The following is a 15,385-nucleotide window of genomic DNA, read 5'->3' as shown; positions in this document are numbered from 1 at the left end:
CTCTGCTAACTGCAGCTCACAGCACAGGATGCAGAGTGACTGCACCTTGAAGTAGTTTGTCAAGTTCTTTGGAGCCCGTAGTAATCTGTATGATCTCAGAACGTCTTTGGTGGAACTCAGTTGCAGTGGTGAAACCCATTGGAACTAATTTAGCTGCTTCAGTCTGGGGAAAAATAAGAAATGTTGGATCAACAAAATATGCTTAGTAAAACAAGAACCAGGCATACAGTGGAAAGAGATAACATCTAACAAAATTTCCAGAGTGATTTCTCTTTAAAAAGTTATCAAAATACTAGTAGTTCTAGTTCTAGGATTATTTTATCTGCCTGGAAACTAAGGGATAAACTAATTTAGAGACTCCATGAAGATTAATTCTTTAATCGCCAATTCAAGTAATACATTCGTGTAGTTAAAAATAAAGAAGTGTAGCAGACCAACACATAGGCACTTTGCCTGACAATACAGTACGAAGTCCAACAATATATTTAAACCTTCACTTCCTGTCCTATCAACCACAGACTGTATCTCTTAACTTTGTACTTTGTTAAATGAGGATATTTGTCCTTCGATCTTTGCTCTCTCCATGTCTACTTTTCCAACTCTGTCAGCTGTACATTTTCTTTTACACTGTCAAGGCTGAAAACATTTAATCCTATTTTGTAGTCACTGAGAAGTTATTAATGATCAGTCTATAGGTTGATTCCAAAATTTAAAAATATTTACAAATACACAGAAATTAAAGATTTTGCTCCAAAATAACCAATGAATCAAAGAAGAAATCACAAGGGAATTTAGAAAATTCATTGAGATGAATGAAAATGAAGACACAACATACCAAAACTTATGGGGTGCAGCAAAAGCAGTGCTTAAAAAGGGAAGTTTATAGCTGTAAATGCCTATATTAGAAAGATCTTAAATTGATAATCTAACCACTCACTTTAAGGTACTAGAAAAAGGGCAAACTAAACATAAAGCAAGCAGAAGGAAGGAAATAAGATTTGAGTGGAAACTAGTGAAACAGAGAATAGAAATACAAAAAGAAAATCAATGAAACCAGAAGTTGGTTCTTTGAAAAGAATCAATGAAATTGATTTTAAAAGACTCAAATTGCTAAAATCAGAAATGAATGAGGGAACTGACACAACTTTGTAAACTGACTATAACTCAACAAAATTAAATTTTAAAAAAATGAAAGTTCAAAAATTTTAATCAAAATTGTTGAGGAAAAAAACCAAACTCATAGAAGATGTTTTCCCTTCTTGTCGTTTTAACCCCTACATTTCCTAGTCTATGAACTCTTAAAGGAACAGATTATAACCAAAGTGAAATCTGAAGTAAAAACCATGCCAACTGCCTAATCTGGCAAAACTTGATTTCTGTTCTTTTACTTCCATAATAAGCTTGGTTTCATCTATCTTAAATCTGTAGGAGTTTTCACTGTCTGACAAGGAGTTTTTTTATGCCTGACAAGGCATAAGCAAAGGTCAGAATTTATTCAGTCACAAAAACTGATGCCCAGAAAGAAACAACAAATAGACTTTAGGGACACCTACTGGCTTAATAATATCATAATCTTTCAATGAGGTATTAGGTACTCAGAATTCTTATTTATTCAGTTAAGTCATCACTTCAACAAACATTGATTTATTTGAGTAATCCAATAAATGACAACTTCATACATCCATGGACGGCAACATCTTTACTCTAAGGGTTTAAATTAAGAATTACTTTTGATTTTTGAGCCCTGGTTAATACTATAAAGTAACAACCCTGCCAGTGCTTAAAAATTCAAAGCTCTTAGCGTAATACCCAATAAAATAGAATCTACTGAGTTGTATATATATTAATACATGAGATATTAAAGAAGTAAACATCTCAGACATTGTCCATCTGACTAAGTTACATGGCAGAACTACATGCACTGAAGCTGTAGGATGCACTGTTGGGGGAAGATTCTTTAGCTTTTGGAGATTTTCAGAGAAAATTTCTGTGAAACTACTAGCAGTAATCAATGTAAACTATAAAAATATAATCTTATAGATTAAATACTTGCTTTATACCTCATAAAACTTCAAGAGTAAAGCTAATCAAACTGTGTGACTACATACAAGCATAATAATAATTGCACTTTGCTTTATTGTGCTTCAATGATACTGCATTTTTTACAAATTGAAGGTTTGTGGCAACCCTGCATCGAGCTTGTCTATTGGTGTCATTTTTCCAACAGCATTTGTCCACTTCATGTCTCTGTGTCACATTTTGGTAATTTCCACAATACTTCAAACTTTTTCATTATCATTACATTTGTTACTGTGATATGCAGTCTGTGGTCTTTGATGTTCCTACTGTAATTGTTTTGGGGTGTCTCAAACCACATCCATGTAAGCCTATGAACTTAATCAATAAATGTTGTGTGTGTTCTGACTGCTCCACCAATCAGCCATTCCCTCATCTCTCCCTGTCAGGCCTCCCTATTCCTTGAGACACAACAATACTGAAATCAGGCCAGTTAATCACTCTACAGTGGCCTCTAAGTGTTCAAGTGAAAGGAAGAGTTGCATGTCTCTCACTTTACATCAGAAACTAGAAATGATTAAGCATAGTGAGAAAGGCTTGTCAAAAGCTGAAACAGGCCAAAAGCTAGGTCTCTTCTGCCAAAATGTTAGCCAAATTATGAATGCTAAGGAAAAGTTCTTAAAGGAAATTAAAATTGCTACTCCAATGAACACACAATTGGTAAGAAAGCAAAACAGATTTTATTGCTGATACAGAGAAAATTTTAGTGGTTTGGGTAGAAGATCAAACAAGCCACAACATTTTCTTCAGCCAAAGACTAATCTACAGCAAAGCCCTAGTCTCTTCAATTCAGTGATGGCTGGGAGAGGTAAGGAAGCTGCAGAAGAAAAGTATGAAGCTGGCAGAGGTTGGTTCATGAGATTTAAGGAAAGAAGCCATGTCCATTACATAAAAGTGCTGTAAGGTGAAGCAGGAAGTGCTGATGTAGAAGCTGCAGCAAGTTATCCTGAAGATCTAGCTCAGATAATGAGTGACAGTGCTACACTAAACGATAGATTTTCAGTGTGGACAAAACAGTCTCATATTGGAAGAAGAATGCCATCTAGGACTTTCACAATGCCTGGCTTCAAAGTTTCAAAAGCTGACTTTCTTTTGAGGGGCCAAGGCAGCTGGTGACTTTAAGCTGAAGCTAGCGTTCATTTACCATTCTGAAAATCCTACAGCCCTTGAGAATTACACTAAATCTATTCTGCTTGTGCTCTATAAATGCAACAACAAAGCCTGGATGACAACACATCTGTTTACAACATGGTTTACTGAATATTTTGAGCCCGCTGTTGAGACCTGATGCTCAGAAAAAATGATTCCTTTCAAAATAATACGCTCATTGACAATGCACCTGGTCACCCAAGAGTGATGGATATGTACAATGAGATTTAACATTGTTTTCATGCCTGCTAACACAACAGCCATTCTGTACCCCATGGATCAAGGAGTAATTTCACCTTTCAAATCTCATTATTTAAAAAATACATCTTGTAAGGCTATAGTTGCCATAGATAGTGACTCCTCTGATGGATCTGGGCAGTCAGTTGAAAACCTTTGGAAAGATTTCACCATTCTAGATGCCATTAAGAACATTCATGGTTCATAGGAAGAGGTCAAAATATCATCAACAAGAGTCTAAATTAGGCTGATTCCCACCCTCATGGTTCAAGACTTCAGTGGAGAAAATAAATACAGATATGATGGAAATAGCAAGAGAACTAGAAGTGGAGCCTGAAGGTGTGGATGAACTGCTGCAATGTCATGATAAAACTTTCATGAATGAGAAGTTGCTTCTTATGGATAAGCAAAGAGTAACTTCTTGAGATGGAATCTACTCCTGGTGAAGATGCTATTAAGACTGGTGAAATGACAACAAAAGATTTAAAAATATAACACAAACTTAGCTGATAAAGCAGTGGCAGGGTTTGAGAGGACTGACACCAATTTTGAAAAAATTTCTACTGTAGGTAAAATGCTATCAAATGACATTGCATATTGCAGAGAAATCGTTCATAAAAGGAAGAGTCAATCGATGTGGCAAACTTCATTGCTGTCTTATTTTGAGAAGTAGCTGCAGGCACACCAACCCTAACCACCACCACCACCCAGATCAGTCAGTAGCCATCAGAATCAAGGCAAAACCCTCCACCAGCAAAGATTTCGATGTGCTGAAGGCTCACATGATGATTAGTATTTTTTAGCAATGAAGTATTTTTAAAGTTTGTACATTGTTTTTTTAGACATAATGCTATTGTATACTTAACAGACTACAGAATAGTGTGAACATAAATTTTACATGCACTGGGAAACCAAACAATTTGTTTGACACACTTTATTGCAATATTTGCTTTACTGTGGTAGCCTGGACTAAACTCCCAATTATCCCCAAGGTATGCCTGTAAGCACCAAAGGATAAGTGCATAAAATAAAGTTAATCATGGGGTAATATGAGTGCTAAAGAAATAAATGAAACAAGAAAAATGAATTTGCAGCTGTAAGACACTGGAGGGAAATAAGAAAGGATCACAGTGTATCAGGATGAAAATAATAGGATTCTAGCCTTTGTTTTGGCATCATTTGCATAACTTTGGATAAACAATTGAACCACTGTGCCTAAGTTTCCGCACCTGTAAGACAGAGATAATACTGGCCCTACCTATCTTTCTCAGTGTCATTATGAAGGCTAAGTGAGAATACTGTGTATATGAAACAGATGAGATTTCAAAGTTAAAGTACTATATGATATAAGGGGTTATTAAGCTACTAGGTCATTTTTGGTAAGCCAGTAAAATCACTTTTATGTCATTATTAAGGTTAAAAAAACTAAGCATACAATCTGAATTGCCATTTTCTTATTATTAAAGAGTCTTGCTTATGACTAGTTGACTAACAGATTATACACATTGAGAGCCTAATTAATATGACTTCAGTATTCAACGAATAAAAACAGCTTTTCTATTTAAAGTAATACATGTTTATCACAGAAAATGCAGAAACTTCAGAAAATTGGGGCAAAAATAAAAACTGCTCATATTCTTACCATCCAGAAACAATGTTAATTTTAGTGTATATATCCCCAATGTTTGTTGTTATAATACATTAATATGCACATTTTTAAAAACAAAACATATAGGTGCACAAACATGTTTTGCTGAACTTTCTTATATCAGGAACATTTTCCTATGTCAGTGAATATTCTTTGAACCTGTTTTTAGTGGCTGCATACTAATGAGTATATTTCTAAGGCATGAGATCACAATATCTAGAAAGATAAGGTACAGACCACTCACTACTGGTGAGAGTGCAAACTGGCAGTCAGTTTGGCAGTATTTATGTCATACCCCATGATATCTCAATTTCCTAGAAAAAAATCCCAATTTATGCAAGGAGGCACATACAAAGATAATTAACTGGTAATGCAGTCACCTCTGGAAAGGGGAATAGGATGACAAAACGAGCGATGAGAGGAGGCCGCTGACTTTCACTGTACAGCCTTTTGTACTATTCCCACTACTGCCTCCCTTGGTCACATAAGCAGTACTTACCAGAATTTTATCAGCTTTGGCTTCACTAATCCCCTTAATATTTATTAGCTCCTTCTTGGGTGCATAGGCAACAGCCTCCACAGTATGGAATCCAGCTTCTTCCAATTTCTTCACATCATTGGCATTTATGCCACATTGCTACAAGTGAAGAAAACCAAGGATAGACTTAAGATTTGGTTTGCTCATCTGTGTAATGTCGGTATTTGTCCTACCTATTTCACAGAGCTGTTTTTTGATATTACATACAAAAGCTTTGAAAACTATGCCCTACATATGAGGTATTAAATATCAATTCATCAGTCTTTTCACTGTCAAAACCGGTAGTTTAAAGCTAGCACTATGTATATTAAAATAGATTCTTATCATGAATTGGATTAAACCTGTAACTCTCAGCCTTTTATGAATGGGACTCTAAATGAACTTTGAGACCCTGGCCACTTTAAACCAGTGTGTCCCAATGTTTATCACACCAAGCACACATACAAAAATGGTGTTTTTTACACTAAGCTGAGTGAACAGTTAAGACTGCCCCAGAGCCAAAGGGAGCATATCTTACCATAATAGTAACCTTTTGTAGCACAATGACTGGAAAGCTCTGCTTAACAACTGATATTAAAAATGGGGAAAACTACTTTTGGTCAGGGACTTACCTACCACTTCTCAAAAACCAACCACCCAAGGCATCTCTTTCTCCCTATATACAAAGTCAATTTTGGTTTTATTAGCCACCAAAACCATGACTTCTAGGAAATACTGAGTTATTGGGGGGATGTGTATGTATTTGGGGACCAGGGAAGGTTTTGAGAGGGAGAGAATAGTACCTGCCCATAGAAACCAGGTCGTTATTAACATTTAAGCAATAAGCAGTCAACATGTGTAGGTATAAGGATACTCACTGAAGCCAAAATTCATGACTCTGAACTCTCCAATGTTTATTGCAAACTCGTTTAAGTAACTTCTAGAGTCTTGAAGCTTAGCTGGGGATGGGGGGAATATGCATAAAGAGACAGAAGAAAGAAGGCTTTCTCAGCATTCTCTCCTGCTTCTTTCAGCCCAAGTCAGCTGCACTCACCCTGGGGCCTCCGTACAACAGCAGAAGTAGTGCAAGGCCCCAGCTCTGGTGCTTGATACTCCTGTGTAGAGTCTTGAACTGGAGCTTGGGTCTTACCCTTAACAACCCCAAGCTCCTCTCTCTGCCTATGACAGCTGTCTTCCTAGTATCTTCAGCACAGATCCAGGTCAATGCAGGGACATTGTTCCTCTCCCCTTCCTGCAGAGCTGGCCTAGGCCACTGTAATTCCCTGGACAGTAATTTCATACTTAGTACAAAAAGCAGAGACTCTACCGTGGGATCCTAGGGCTTCTTAGTTTCTGACCACCCAACGAAAAATGATAAAGAAGGAGGAGAATTCTTGACAAAAGAAGAAATCTGGCTAGACATGTCTAGCAGCTGTCTTAAGCTTTTCCACAGACTCCTTGACTATCCTCCGGAAAACTCTAATTTGGATTTCAACCTTAGGTAGTAAACCAGTGATTTATGTAAAGGCAGTAATTTCTCCCAATAGGCAGAACAATCTCGTCCAGTATTATAATTCTAAAAATAGCAACCAAGCATATACCTCTAATCGTGAAATAGGTTGTGGGCCAAAGCTCTCTTCTTCCACTGAAGTATCTGCATTTGCTTCAAGCTGCATCTGCATAGCCATAACTCAGTGTTCAATACTGAAAGAAACAGATGGCCATCAGGAAGAACATTAGGAAAAGTAAAGAGCTGCAAAAATAGTTTTACAATAAATCTCTTGAAGAATTACTTGCTAGGCTTTTGGTCTAATCAATGACCTAGCCATGGCAGGAAAAGAACACATCTCTTACCAGCTTTCCCTTCCACCTAGATAGTTGTATCAAGAAGACTTTAGGAAGAGCCAAGACTATTCTGCTTCTTAAAGACGAACAACAGCTTAATTAAATCAACTATGCCCCCCACCCCGTTCCCCTGCTTCATATTCCTTACAGATAGAGGCCAAGTCTTATTAATTTGTATATATCCCATGATACATTATAAATATTAGGTTTTTGGTAAATATTTGGCAAGTGAATGCAGACTTTCCAGTACTCTACTTTAAAAAAAAAATTGATGAAAGATTAAACTTTCGGTTCCATTGCTCCCTTCCAGCAAGCAGGGTATGGGGGTGGTGGGACAGGACTGAAATGAAGGTACAGAATAACTGCCACAAGCCTCCATCTCAGATAGAGAAACAATGGACTGAGATGAGAGAAGTACTTCCCACCTTAGGCAAGGATCATAGCCTGTAGTCTTGATGGCCACAAGAATGGACTTAAATCACAACAAAACAATCTAGATAATTTAACAATCAAGATAAATTTAACTCAAAAGATAACAGGTTAAGAAATCTCCATTCTTCCAAGACTTGACAGAAGATGGCCATTTGTTCTTGATTGGATCAGGCACAGCTGTCTTAGATGGCAGGTTTAGCATGTGAGTTTATGATAATTTCAAATATCAGAATTACCTGAATGCAACTTGAATTTAAATATCTCCCTTCATAATTTATGAAAAAGGTGGCTTGAACTGTAACCATAAAGCATTAACCAAAAAGGAAAAGACTGAAAAACTGGACTATATTTAAATTTAGAACTTCTATCCATCAAAAGACATCACTGTGAGAATGGAGTCAAGTGATAGTTGAAAGGGAGAACATATTTACTGCAAATATAAAAAATATAAGGGCTGATAACCAACCTATACAAAGAATTCCTTCAAACCAGCAAGACAACCCAATAGGAAAATAGGCAAGAGATGTGAACAAGCACTTCACAATAGAAGATACCCAAATGGCTAATAAACATCAACAAATGCTCAACTTCATTAATAATCAGAAAAATTAAAATTAAAACCACAAGATAACAGCTAAAATGAAAAGACTGAAAATAATAAGTATTAGAAAATGTATGGAACAACTAAACACTCATTCACCCATGGTTTGAGTGTAAATTGGACAACTTTAAAAAACTGGTATTAAATATGTAAGATGAAGATAAACAAACGCTATGACCCAGGAATTTCACTACTCTGTACTATTAACCAGCTGAAAACAATACACCTGTGCACCAAAAGGTATGCAGGAATGTTCTCAGTAGCCTTTCTCATAAAAGCTAAAAACTAGAACACAGATACGCACTATGGGTAAAATGAGCAAGGCATACAATATCACAATGAGAAAGAACTACTGCTATATGTAAAGACATGTATGAATCTACAGACAAAATGCTGAGCAAAGCCACACTCAAAAATATACAGTATTACTTATATCCAACTAAAAAACGCATAAAATTAGTCAACGTGTTAGTAGTTAATACAGTGGTTACCTCTGGGGAGACAAGGGGAGGGTATTAGACAAGGGGGCACAAGGGAGGCTTCTGGGGTGCTGACAGCATTCTATTTCTTGACCTGAGTGGTGATTACACAGGCATATTCGTTTTGTAATACTTCATGGAGCTGTATACACTTTTGGGCTTTAAATTGAAATAAAGTCGATTTACAAATGTTCTGTTAGTCTCTGGTGTAATGTATATACACTTTCGATCTGTACACTTTTCTATATGCATATTACGCTTCATTTTAGGAGTTTAAGAAAAAACAACAAACCTCACTACAGATCATTCCCTAGGCATCACGTGAACGGTCTTCCGCAGGAGAAAACGCAAACATCTTTTCCGCAACCGAAGGTTAGCACTTTTTGTAAACAAAATTTTGTGCAATGAAGAGGGGACAGACCAGAAATCCGGAAACCATGGCTCTGGCTTAACAGCTGTGACTTTAAGTCACTACACTTCTCTGGATATTGGCTTCTTCGTCCACGCCCATAAAGTGGATATCCTCTAAGGGTCCTCCCAGCTCTCAAGACGAGGGTGTTCTTTTGTTTTCGCCACAATGAGCTCCGAGAGTCGGACGGGCCCGGGCACATCCCTGCTCCGCCCTTCATTTCCGAGTTTCTTACGGGGTCCGGAGGGGCCCAGAAGCCGGCTGCGGGAGCTGGGGCTAGGGTCCCGGTGCGGCTCACGCGGAGACTAACCCCGCGGTGGGAAGGGGCCCGGTCTGCGCCTCACTCACCTCGGCCTGCAGCACTACTCGCTCCGGCGGGCTACGCGCTCCGACTTCCGTTCGCTGGACCGGCGCGCGCCCGACCCCGCTCGGACGGCAGACCTCCTCTCCTGCGCCCCACTTCTCCACTCCCTTGCTCCGGCCTTCTGCACAAAACCTGGACAAGCCTCAGCTCCCAAGTACGCTCCTGCAAAGCAACTCACCTCTCCTCAGGCCTGGGCTCCGGAGGCAGCGCGCGCTCTGCCTTGCAGCTTTCGGAAATCCCGCCAAATCCTATTGGGCAGGGCCAGGCCCGCGTCGACGTACGTCTCCCCGCCCCTCTCGGATCCGCCTTCCACCCACTTCGGCCTCCACTCGTAAGACCAAGAAATGGGCCCAAGGAGCTTGACCTTGCAGAATATATGGAATGTCCTCTTCTTTTAACCCCTTCGGACTAATTCAAAATTTGGAAGCTGCCGCCTCCTTCCCTTTGCTAGACCGAGGACTACAACTCCCAAGCGGAAATGGGTCGGCCCCGAGACTACACCTCCCAGTATGCACCGCGAGCAGACGCCGCGGCTTTCACTCCTCAGCACCTGTGGGAAATAGCCAGGCCCTGGAGAGCTCTTCTTGATTTGTTTCTTAAGTCAGCTGGGGCATTTGGCCTGTCAGGTTGCTCTGATCCTCCTACTGAATCTAATTCCGAAGCCAGACGCTTTCTAGGCCCTTGTAGGTGGCGGATCTGAGGGAGCTTGAGTAGACGGATGAAACTGGAAAATAGAGCTAGTAGAGGAGAGAAAGGACTGAAATATTTGTGGGACTTTCCTGGAGATTTGCCGACTCTAGAGGGAGGAGACATTGATTTTGAGAATGCAAATTTTATCCTGGTTTACTGGAATGTTGATTCCAGTTTTAAAGGGTGAGTAGGGTTTCCTGGGAGAAGAGGAGATGGAAGACATAAGCAGATAGAGCCGTATGGGTATGGAAATTAATGATGTGATTAAGAAATAGTATTGTCTAATGATGGAGGAGAAATGTGTCTTAAGAGGTCTTGAGACTGTTAAGTTACCTTTTGTTCAGGCTATGAAGAGGCTTAAGACCATTATGGAGCTTTGGCCTTTATTCTTTAATGGGGAAATCATCGAAAGTTTTGAAGCTGAGGAGTCATATGGTTAGATCTATTTTTTGTTCCCCACTGAGACAGGAAGGCCATTCAAGGAATGATACAGCAATTAACATCAAAATGGTGGAAAATTCAACCCCCAGTAGGCCTTGAGGCTCAAGATGGTGGGAGATTTGACTATACGCCCATTGTAATATATTAGCATGGTGAATAACATGCCCACAGGTGCCATGACAGTCCCAAGGCTAGCCACAAAAGGTCAAAGAGTGGGGAATGGCCAACTTTCTGGGAATCCCAGCCCTTTCCCCAGGCTAGTTAGACTGGGTCTTCCACTTAATAGCTTATGAAGCCACCAAGCCTATAAAAACTGGCAACACGATTCCTCACGGCTGCTGCCCTCTCTCTCTCCTCCTTCGGAAATGGCCCACGCTCTGTCTATGGAGTATGTACCTACTTTTACTCTAATCTGAGCACTGAACCCCCACGCCTCATGGCCTTTCTCTTGCCTTTCCATGTATCTCTCTAAATAAATCTATCTTTACTCAACTGTGGCTCGCTCTTAATTCTTTCCTGCGTGAAGTCAAGGACCCACACTTGATGGGGCATGTCCCAGGGGCTCAACCAAAGCCTGGGACACGGCCCTCTCATGCCCCACCTCCGTTTTTCCTGCATCACCACTACTACTTTATATTTGTGGAGTGCTTTAAACTTCGTAAAGTTTTTATTTAATCCTCACACTGTTATCTTGTGGCATTGGAGGACAGATTTCAGGAGAATGAGAGTAAAGGCAACAAAAAACTGTTAGGAAGCTTTTGCAATATTTCAGGCAAGAGATGAAGGCTTGAGTTAGGGCAATGACAGAGAACAGATTCAGGAAGCATTCTGGAGGTAGAGTCAACCTAACTTAGTGATTATAGATGGTACCTGATGCTAATAGTGAACTGCCTTCCATACCAAAGATACACACTTTTATCTCCCATTCTTCACATACTCTCCTTGGAACATCTGCAAACCCACAGCCCCTCTTAGCTAAGTGAAGATACGCGACTTTGACCTTTTATTAAAATGAAATTCCTGTGGCTGTGTAGGTATTAAACCAGAGAAACCGATCTGCAGAAAAGTTTAAGAAATTGAGAGACTAAGAAGTTGGGAAAGGGTATGAGACAGAAACAGTTTTGAATTCTGGCTTCTTTCCATAACCCCTTTCCAATTTCTGATGGGCCCAGCAACACTTGCTCTTGAGGTCTACAAGGTATCCCATGTTCCAATAATCTCCCATTTTTTTCTGCTTAAACAAATGTAAGTAGCTTTATGTTCCTTTCCTCGAAGACAACCCACTAACAAATTGGAAATGAGACAAAATAGATTTCTCTCTAACATTTAAATTAGCAATCCATAAGAATATTCATAAATGTATAATTTAAAAGTTTTGAATATATCCTAAGTTACAATCTAAGTGACCTGTCTGAAATCTTAAGGCGGCAACTTCTAATAAAACTTAATCAGCAGAAATCTGATCATTTGTCTCAAGAAAAAAAGTGATCTCATCAGCATAGTCAGCCTGGGACAGAGAAGGGAATACACCATGTCATGTCCAAGTGATCTAGTTGAGTAGTACAAGGATGATTCATTATTAGGAATCAGTTATTATAATTGACTATATTAACAGGTGAAGGAGAAAAACCATATGGTTAATTTCATCATTTTGAAAAAACACCTGTTGAGGAGGAAGAAATTTTCCTCTGTCCTTCTAGGTTCTTCTGGCTGGTCTAAGAATGAAATTAATATGAGACAAATTAACAGCAGCATGTAAAACAATGAAGCTAGAACACTCCCTTACACCATATACAAAAATCAACTCAAAATGGATTAAAGACTTAAACATAAGACAAGATACAATAAACCTCCTAGAGGGAAACATAGGCAAAACATTATCTGACATACATTTCAAAAATTTTCTCCTAGAAGAAATAAAAGCAAGAATAAACAAGTGGGACCTAATGAAACTTACAAGCTTCTGCACAGCAAAGGAAACCAGAAGTAAAACAAGAAGAAAACCTACGGGAATGGGAGAAAATTTTTGCAAGTGAAACCGACAAAGGCTTGATCTCCAGAATATATAAGCAGCTCATATGACTCAATAAGAAAAAAATAAACAACCCAATCCAAAAATGGGCAGAAGACCTAAACAAGCAATTCTCCAAGGAAGACATACAAATGATCAAAAAGCACATGAAAAAATGCTCAATATCACTAATTATCAGAGAAATGCAAATCAAAACTACAATGAGGTATCACCTCACACCAGTCAGAATGGCCGTCATTCAAAAATCCACAAATGACAAATGCTGGAGAGGCTGTGGAGAAAGGGGAACCCTCCTACACTGCTGGTGGGAATGCAGTTTGGTGCAGCCACTATGGAAAACAGTGTGGAGATTCCTCAAAAGACTAGGAATAGACTTCCCATATGACCCAGGAATCCCACTCCTGGGCTTGTATCCAGAAAGAAATCTACTTCAGGATGACACCTGCACCCCAATGTTCATAGAAGCACTATTTACAATAGCCAAAACATGGAAACAGCCTAAATGTCCATCAACAGGTGACTGGATAAAGAAGATATGGTATATTTATACAATGGAATACTACTCAGCCATAAAAACCGACAACATAATGCCATTAGCAGCAACATGGATGCTCCTGGAGAATGTCATTCTAAGTGAAGTAAGCCAGAAAGAGAAAGAAAAATACCATATGAGATCGCTCATATGTGGAATCTAAAAAACAAAAACAAAAACAAACAAACAAACAAAAACAAAGCGTAAATACAGGACAGAAATAGACTCACAGACAGAGAATACAGACTTGTGGTTACCAGGGGGGTGGAGGGTGGGAAGGGATAGACTGGGATTTCAAAATTGTAGAATAGATAAACAAGATTACACTGTATAGCACAGGGAAATATACACAAAATGTTATGATAACTCACAGAGAAAAAAATGTGACAATGAGTGTGTATATGTCCATGAATGACTGAAAAATTGTGCTGAACACTGGAATTTGACACAACATTGTAAAATGATTATAAATCAATAAAAAATGTTAAAAAATATGAGACAAATTAACAGAAGAAAATCAAACAAAAATTTAATAACACATATACATGATAGAAACCTAGGAAACCTGAGTAACTCCCCAAAATAGCAGAAAACTTCACCTTAAATACCATCTATAGCTAAAGACAGAAGACGACGTTGTGGGTAGTGGTTTAGGACTTCAAAGGGGAGAAAGACAATTCATAAGGAGATGGAAAAGCAAACATTTGGTAAATAAATGTTTGCTGGCCCATGCAGAGACAATAGGACACATAGTGTGGATTCATGATAGCTCTATTCTGCGCATAAGCTCTCTAAGTTTTCTTTAGGCAATAAGGGAAAGGTCAGAGTTACTTCCTGAGTCTTTCAGGCCTTGTTTTCAGTTCAAAATAATCCACAAACCAAAGAGACATTTTTGGCGTGGCAAGTTTTTCTCCCCTACATATCCAATAAAATTCAACATAAATTCCTGATTAAAGGGGAAAAAAGAGAAAAAGAAATTAGGTATTTGCTTAACACTATCAATAAAATGTATATTTGGATAGATAGTCCAAGCAAGCTGCCATCACCTGTTTTCTAGCAAAATATTAGAAACACCTTCATTAAAATCAAGAACATAATTGTCTACTGCTACTGTTATTTACTATTATGCAGAAAGGGCTGCTAAGTATAATAACAAAAGAATGAAATCATAAAATATAAAAAACAAATAATAAAAGATAACAAATGTTGGAAAAGATTTACAGATATGATTATATACCTGGATAGTTTAAGGGACAATAAGAGAGTACATTAGTGTAACTAATTACAAAATATAAAAAGATTAGGGCTTTATTGAGTGCTAACATTAAGTAACTAGATAATGTAATAGAAAAAAAAAAAGAACCCATTCACAGGAAAAAAAAAGATCCATAAATGTCTAGGAATAAACTTTCAGAAATGTTCATGGAAAAATCTCTAAAACTGATTTCCCAGAAGAGCTCAATATTATAAAGTTGAAAATTCTCCAGAATCAATGAATTCCCAATAGAAATCCCAATGGGATTTGTGGCAAACACTGTTAGTTGCCCACCCAACAGTCATTGCCCTTTATGGCTAAGAGAACCTAGTATGTGGAAGGATAATCACTAGTAAAATTTTGAATGACTTTGCCTTCATCTGTATTTTGTGTATGGTTTGAAATTTTGGTACAAATTTGTTTTGACTCTATGATGATAATTTAAAAATTGTAACAAAATATAAAATGTCTTGGAATAAATTTAATGAAAAAAGTACACATTAAAAGAAACTTTAAGGCATTAAAGAAGGACACAAAACAGAAAAGAATACTATCTGCTTGTAATGGGGGACTCAACATCTTAAAGAAAGCACAATTCTCCATTAGTTCATCTTTAAATTTAATATAACATGATCTCAGAAAAAAATGCCAACAAGATTTTTTTGGAACTGAACAAGC

General features: G+C 38.2%; 1 protein-coding gene across 2 annotated transcripts in view; it reads right to left on the bottom strand.

The window, feature by feature from the left end:
* Window positions 1-10,223, bottom strand: part of RAD51 (RAD51 recombinase) — a 28,646-nt gene extending 18,423 nt beyond the window's left edge. Inside the window, exons 1-4 of one of the 2 annotated variants that reach the window (XM_045524210.2) lie at window positions 9,936-10,223; window positions 7,229-7,331; window positions 5,610-5,747; window positions 46-163 (exon numbers count right to left, since the gene is read on the bottom strand). In XM_045524210.2, the coding sequence (XP_045380166.1) occupies window positions 46-163; window positions 5,610-5,747; window positions 7,229-7,315 (343 nt within the window). In that variant the 5' untranslated portion in view covers window positions 7,316-7,331; window positions 9,936-10,223. Of the gene's footprint in view, window positions 1-45; window positions 164-5,609; window positions 5,748-7,228; window positions 7,332-9,741 lie in introns of both variants that reach the window. The other variant, XM_010965151.3, reaches the window with a different exon arrangement.
* Between the last annotated feature and the right edge of the window lie 5,162 nt (window positions 10,224-15,385).

Source organism: Camelus bactrianus, chromosome 6 (assembly GCF_048773025.1).
Source record: "Camelus bactrianus isolate YW-2024 breed Bactrian camel chromosome 6, ASM4877302v1, whole genome shotgun sequence".
Classification (NCBI taxonomy): Eukaryota; Metazoa; Chordata; class Mammalia; order Artiodactyla; family Camelidae; genus Camelus; species Camelus bactrianus.
Note: the sequence above shows the minus strand (reverse complement) of the source record. Positions and strands in the feature narration are given on the sequence as shown.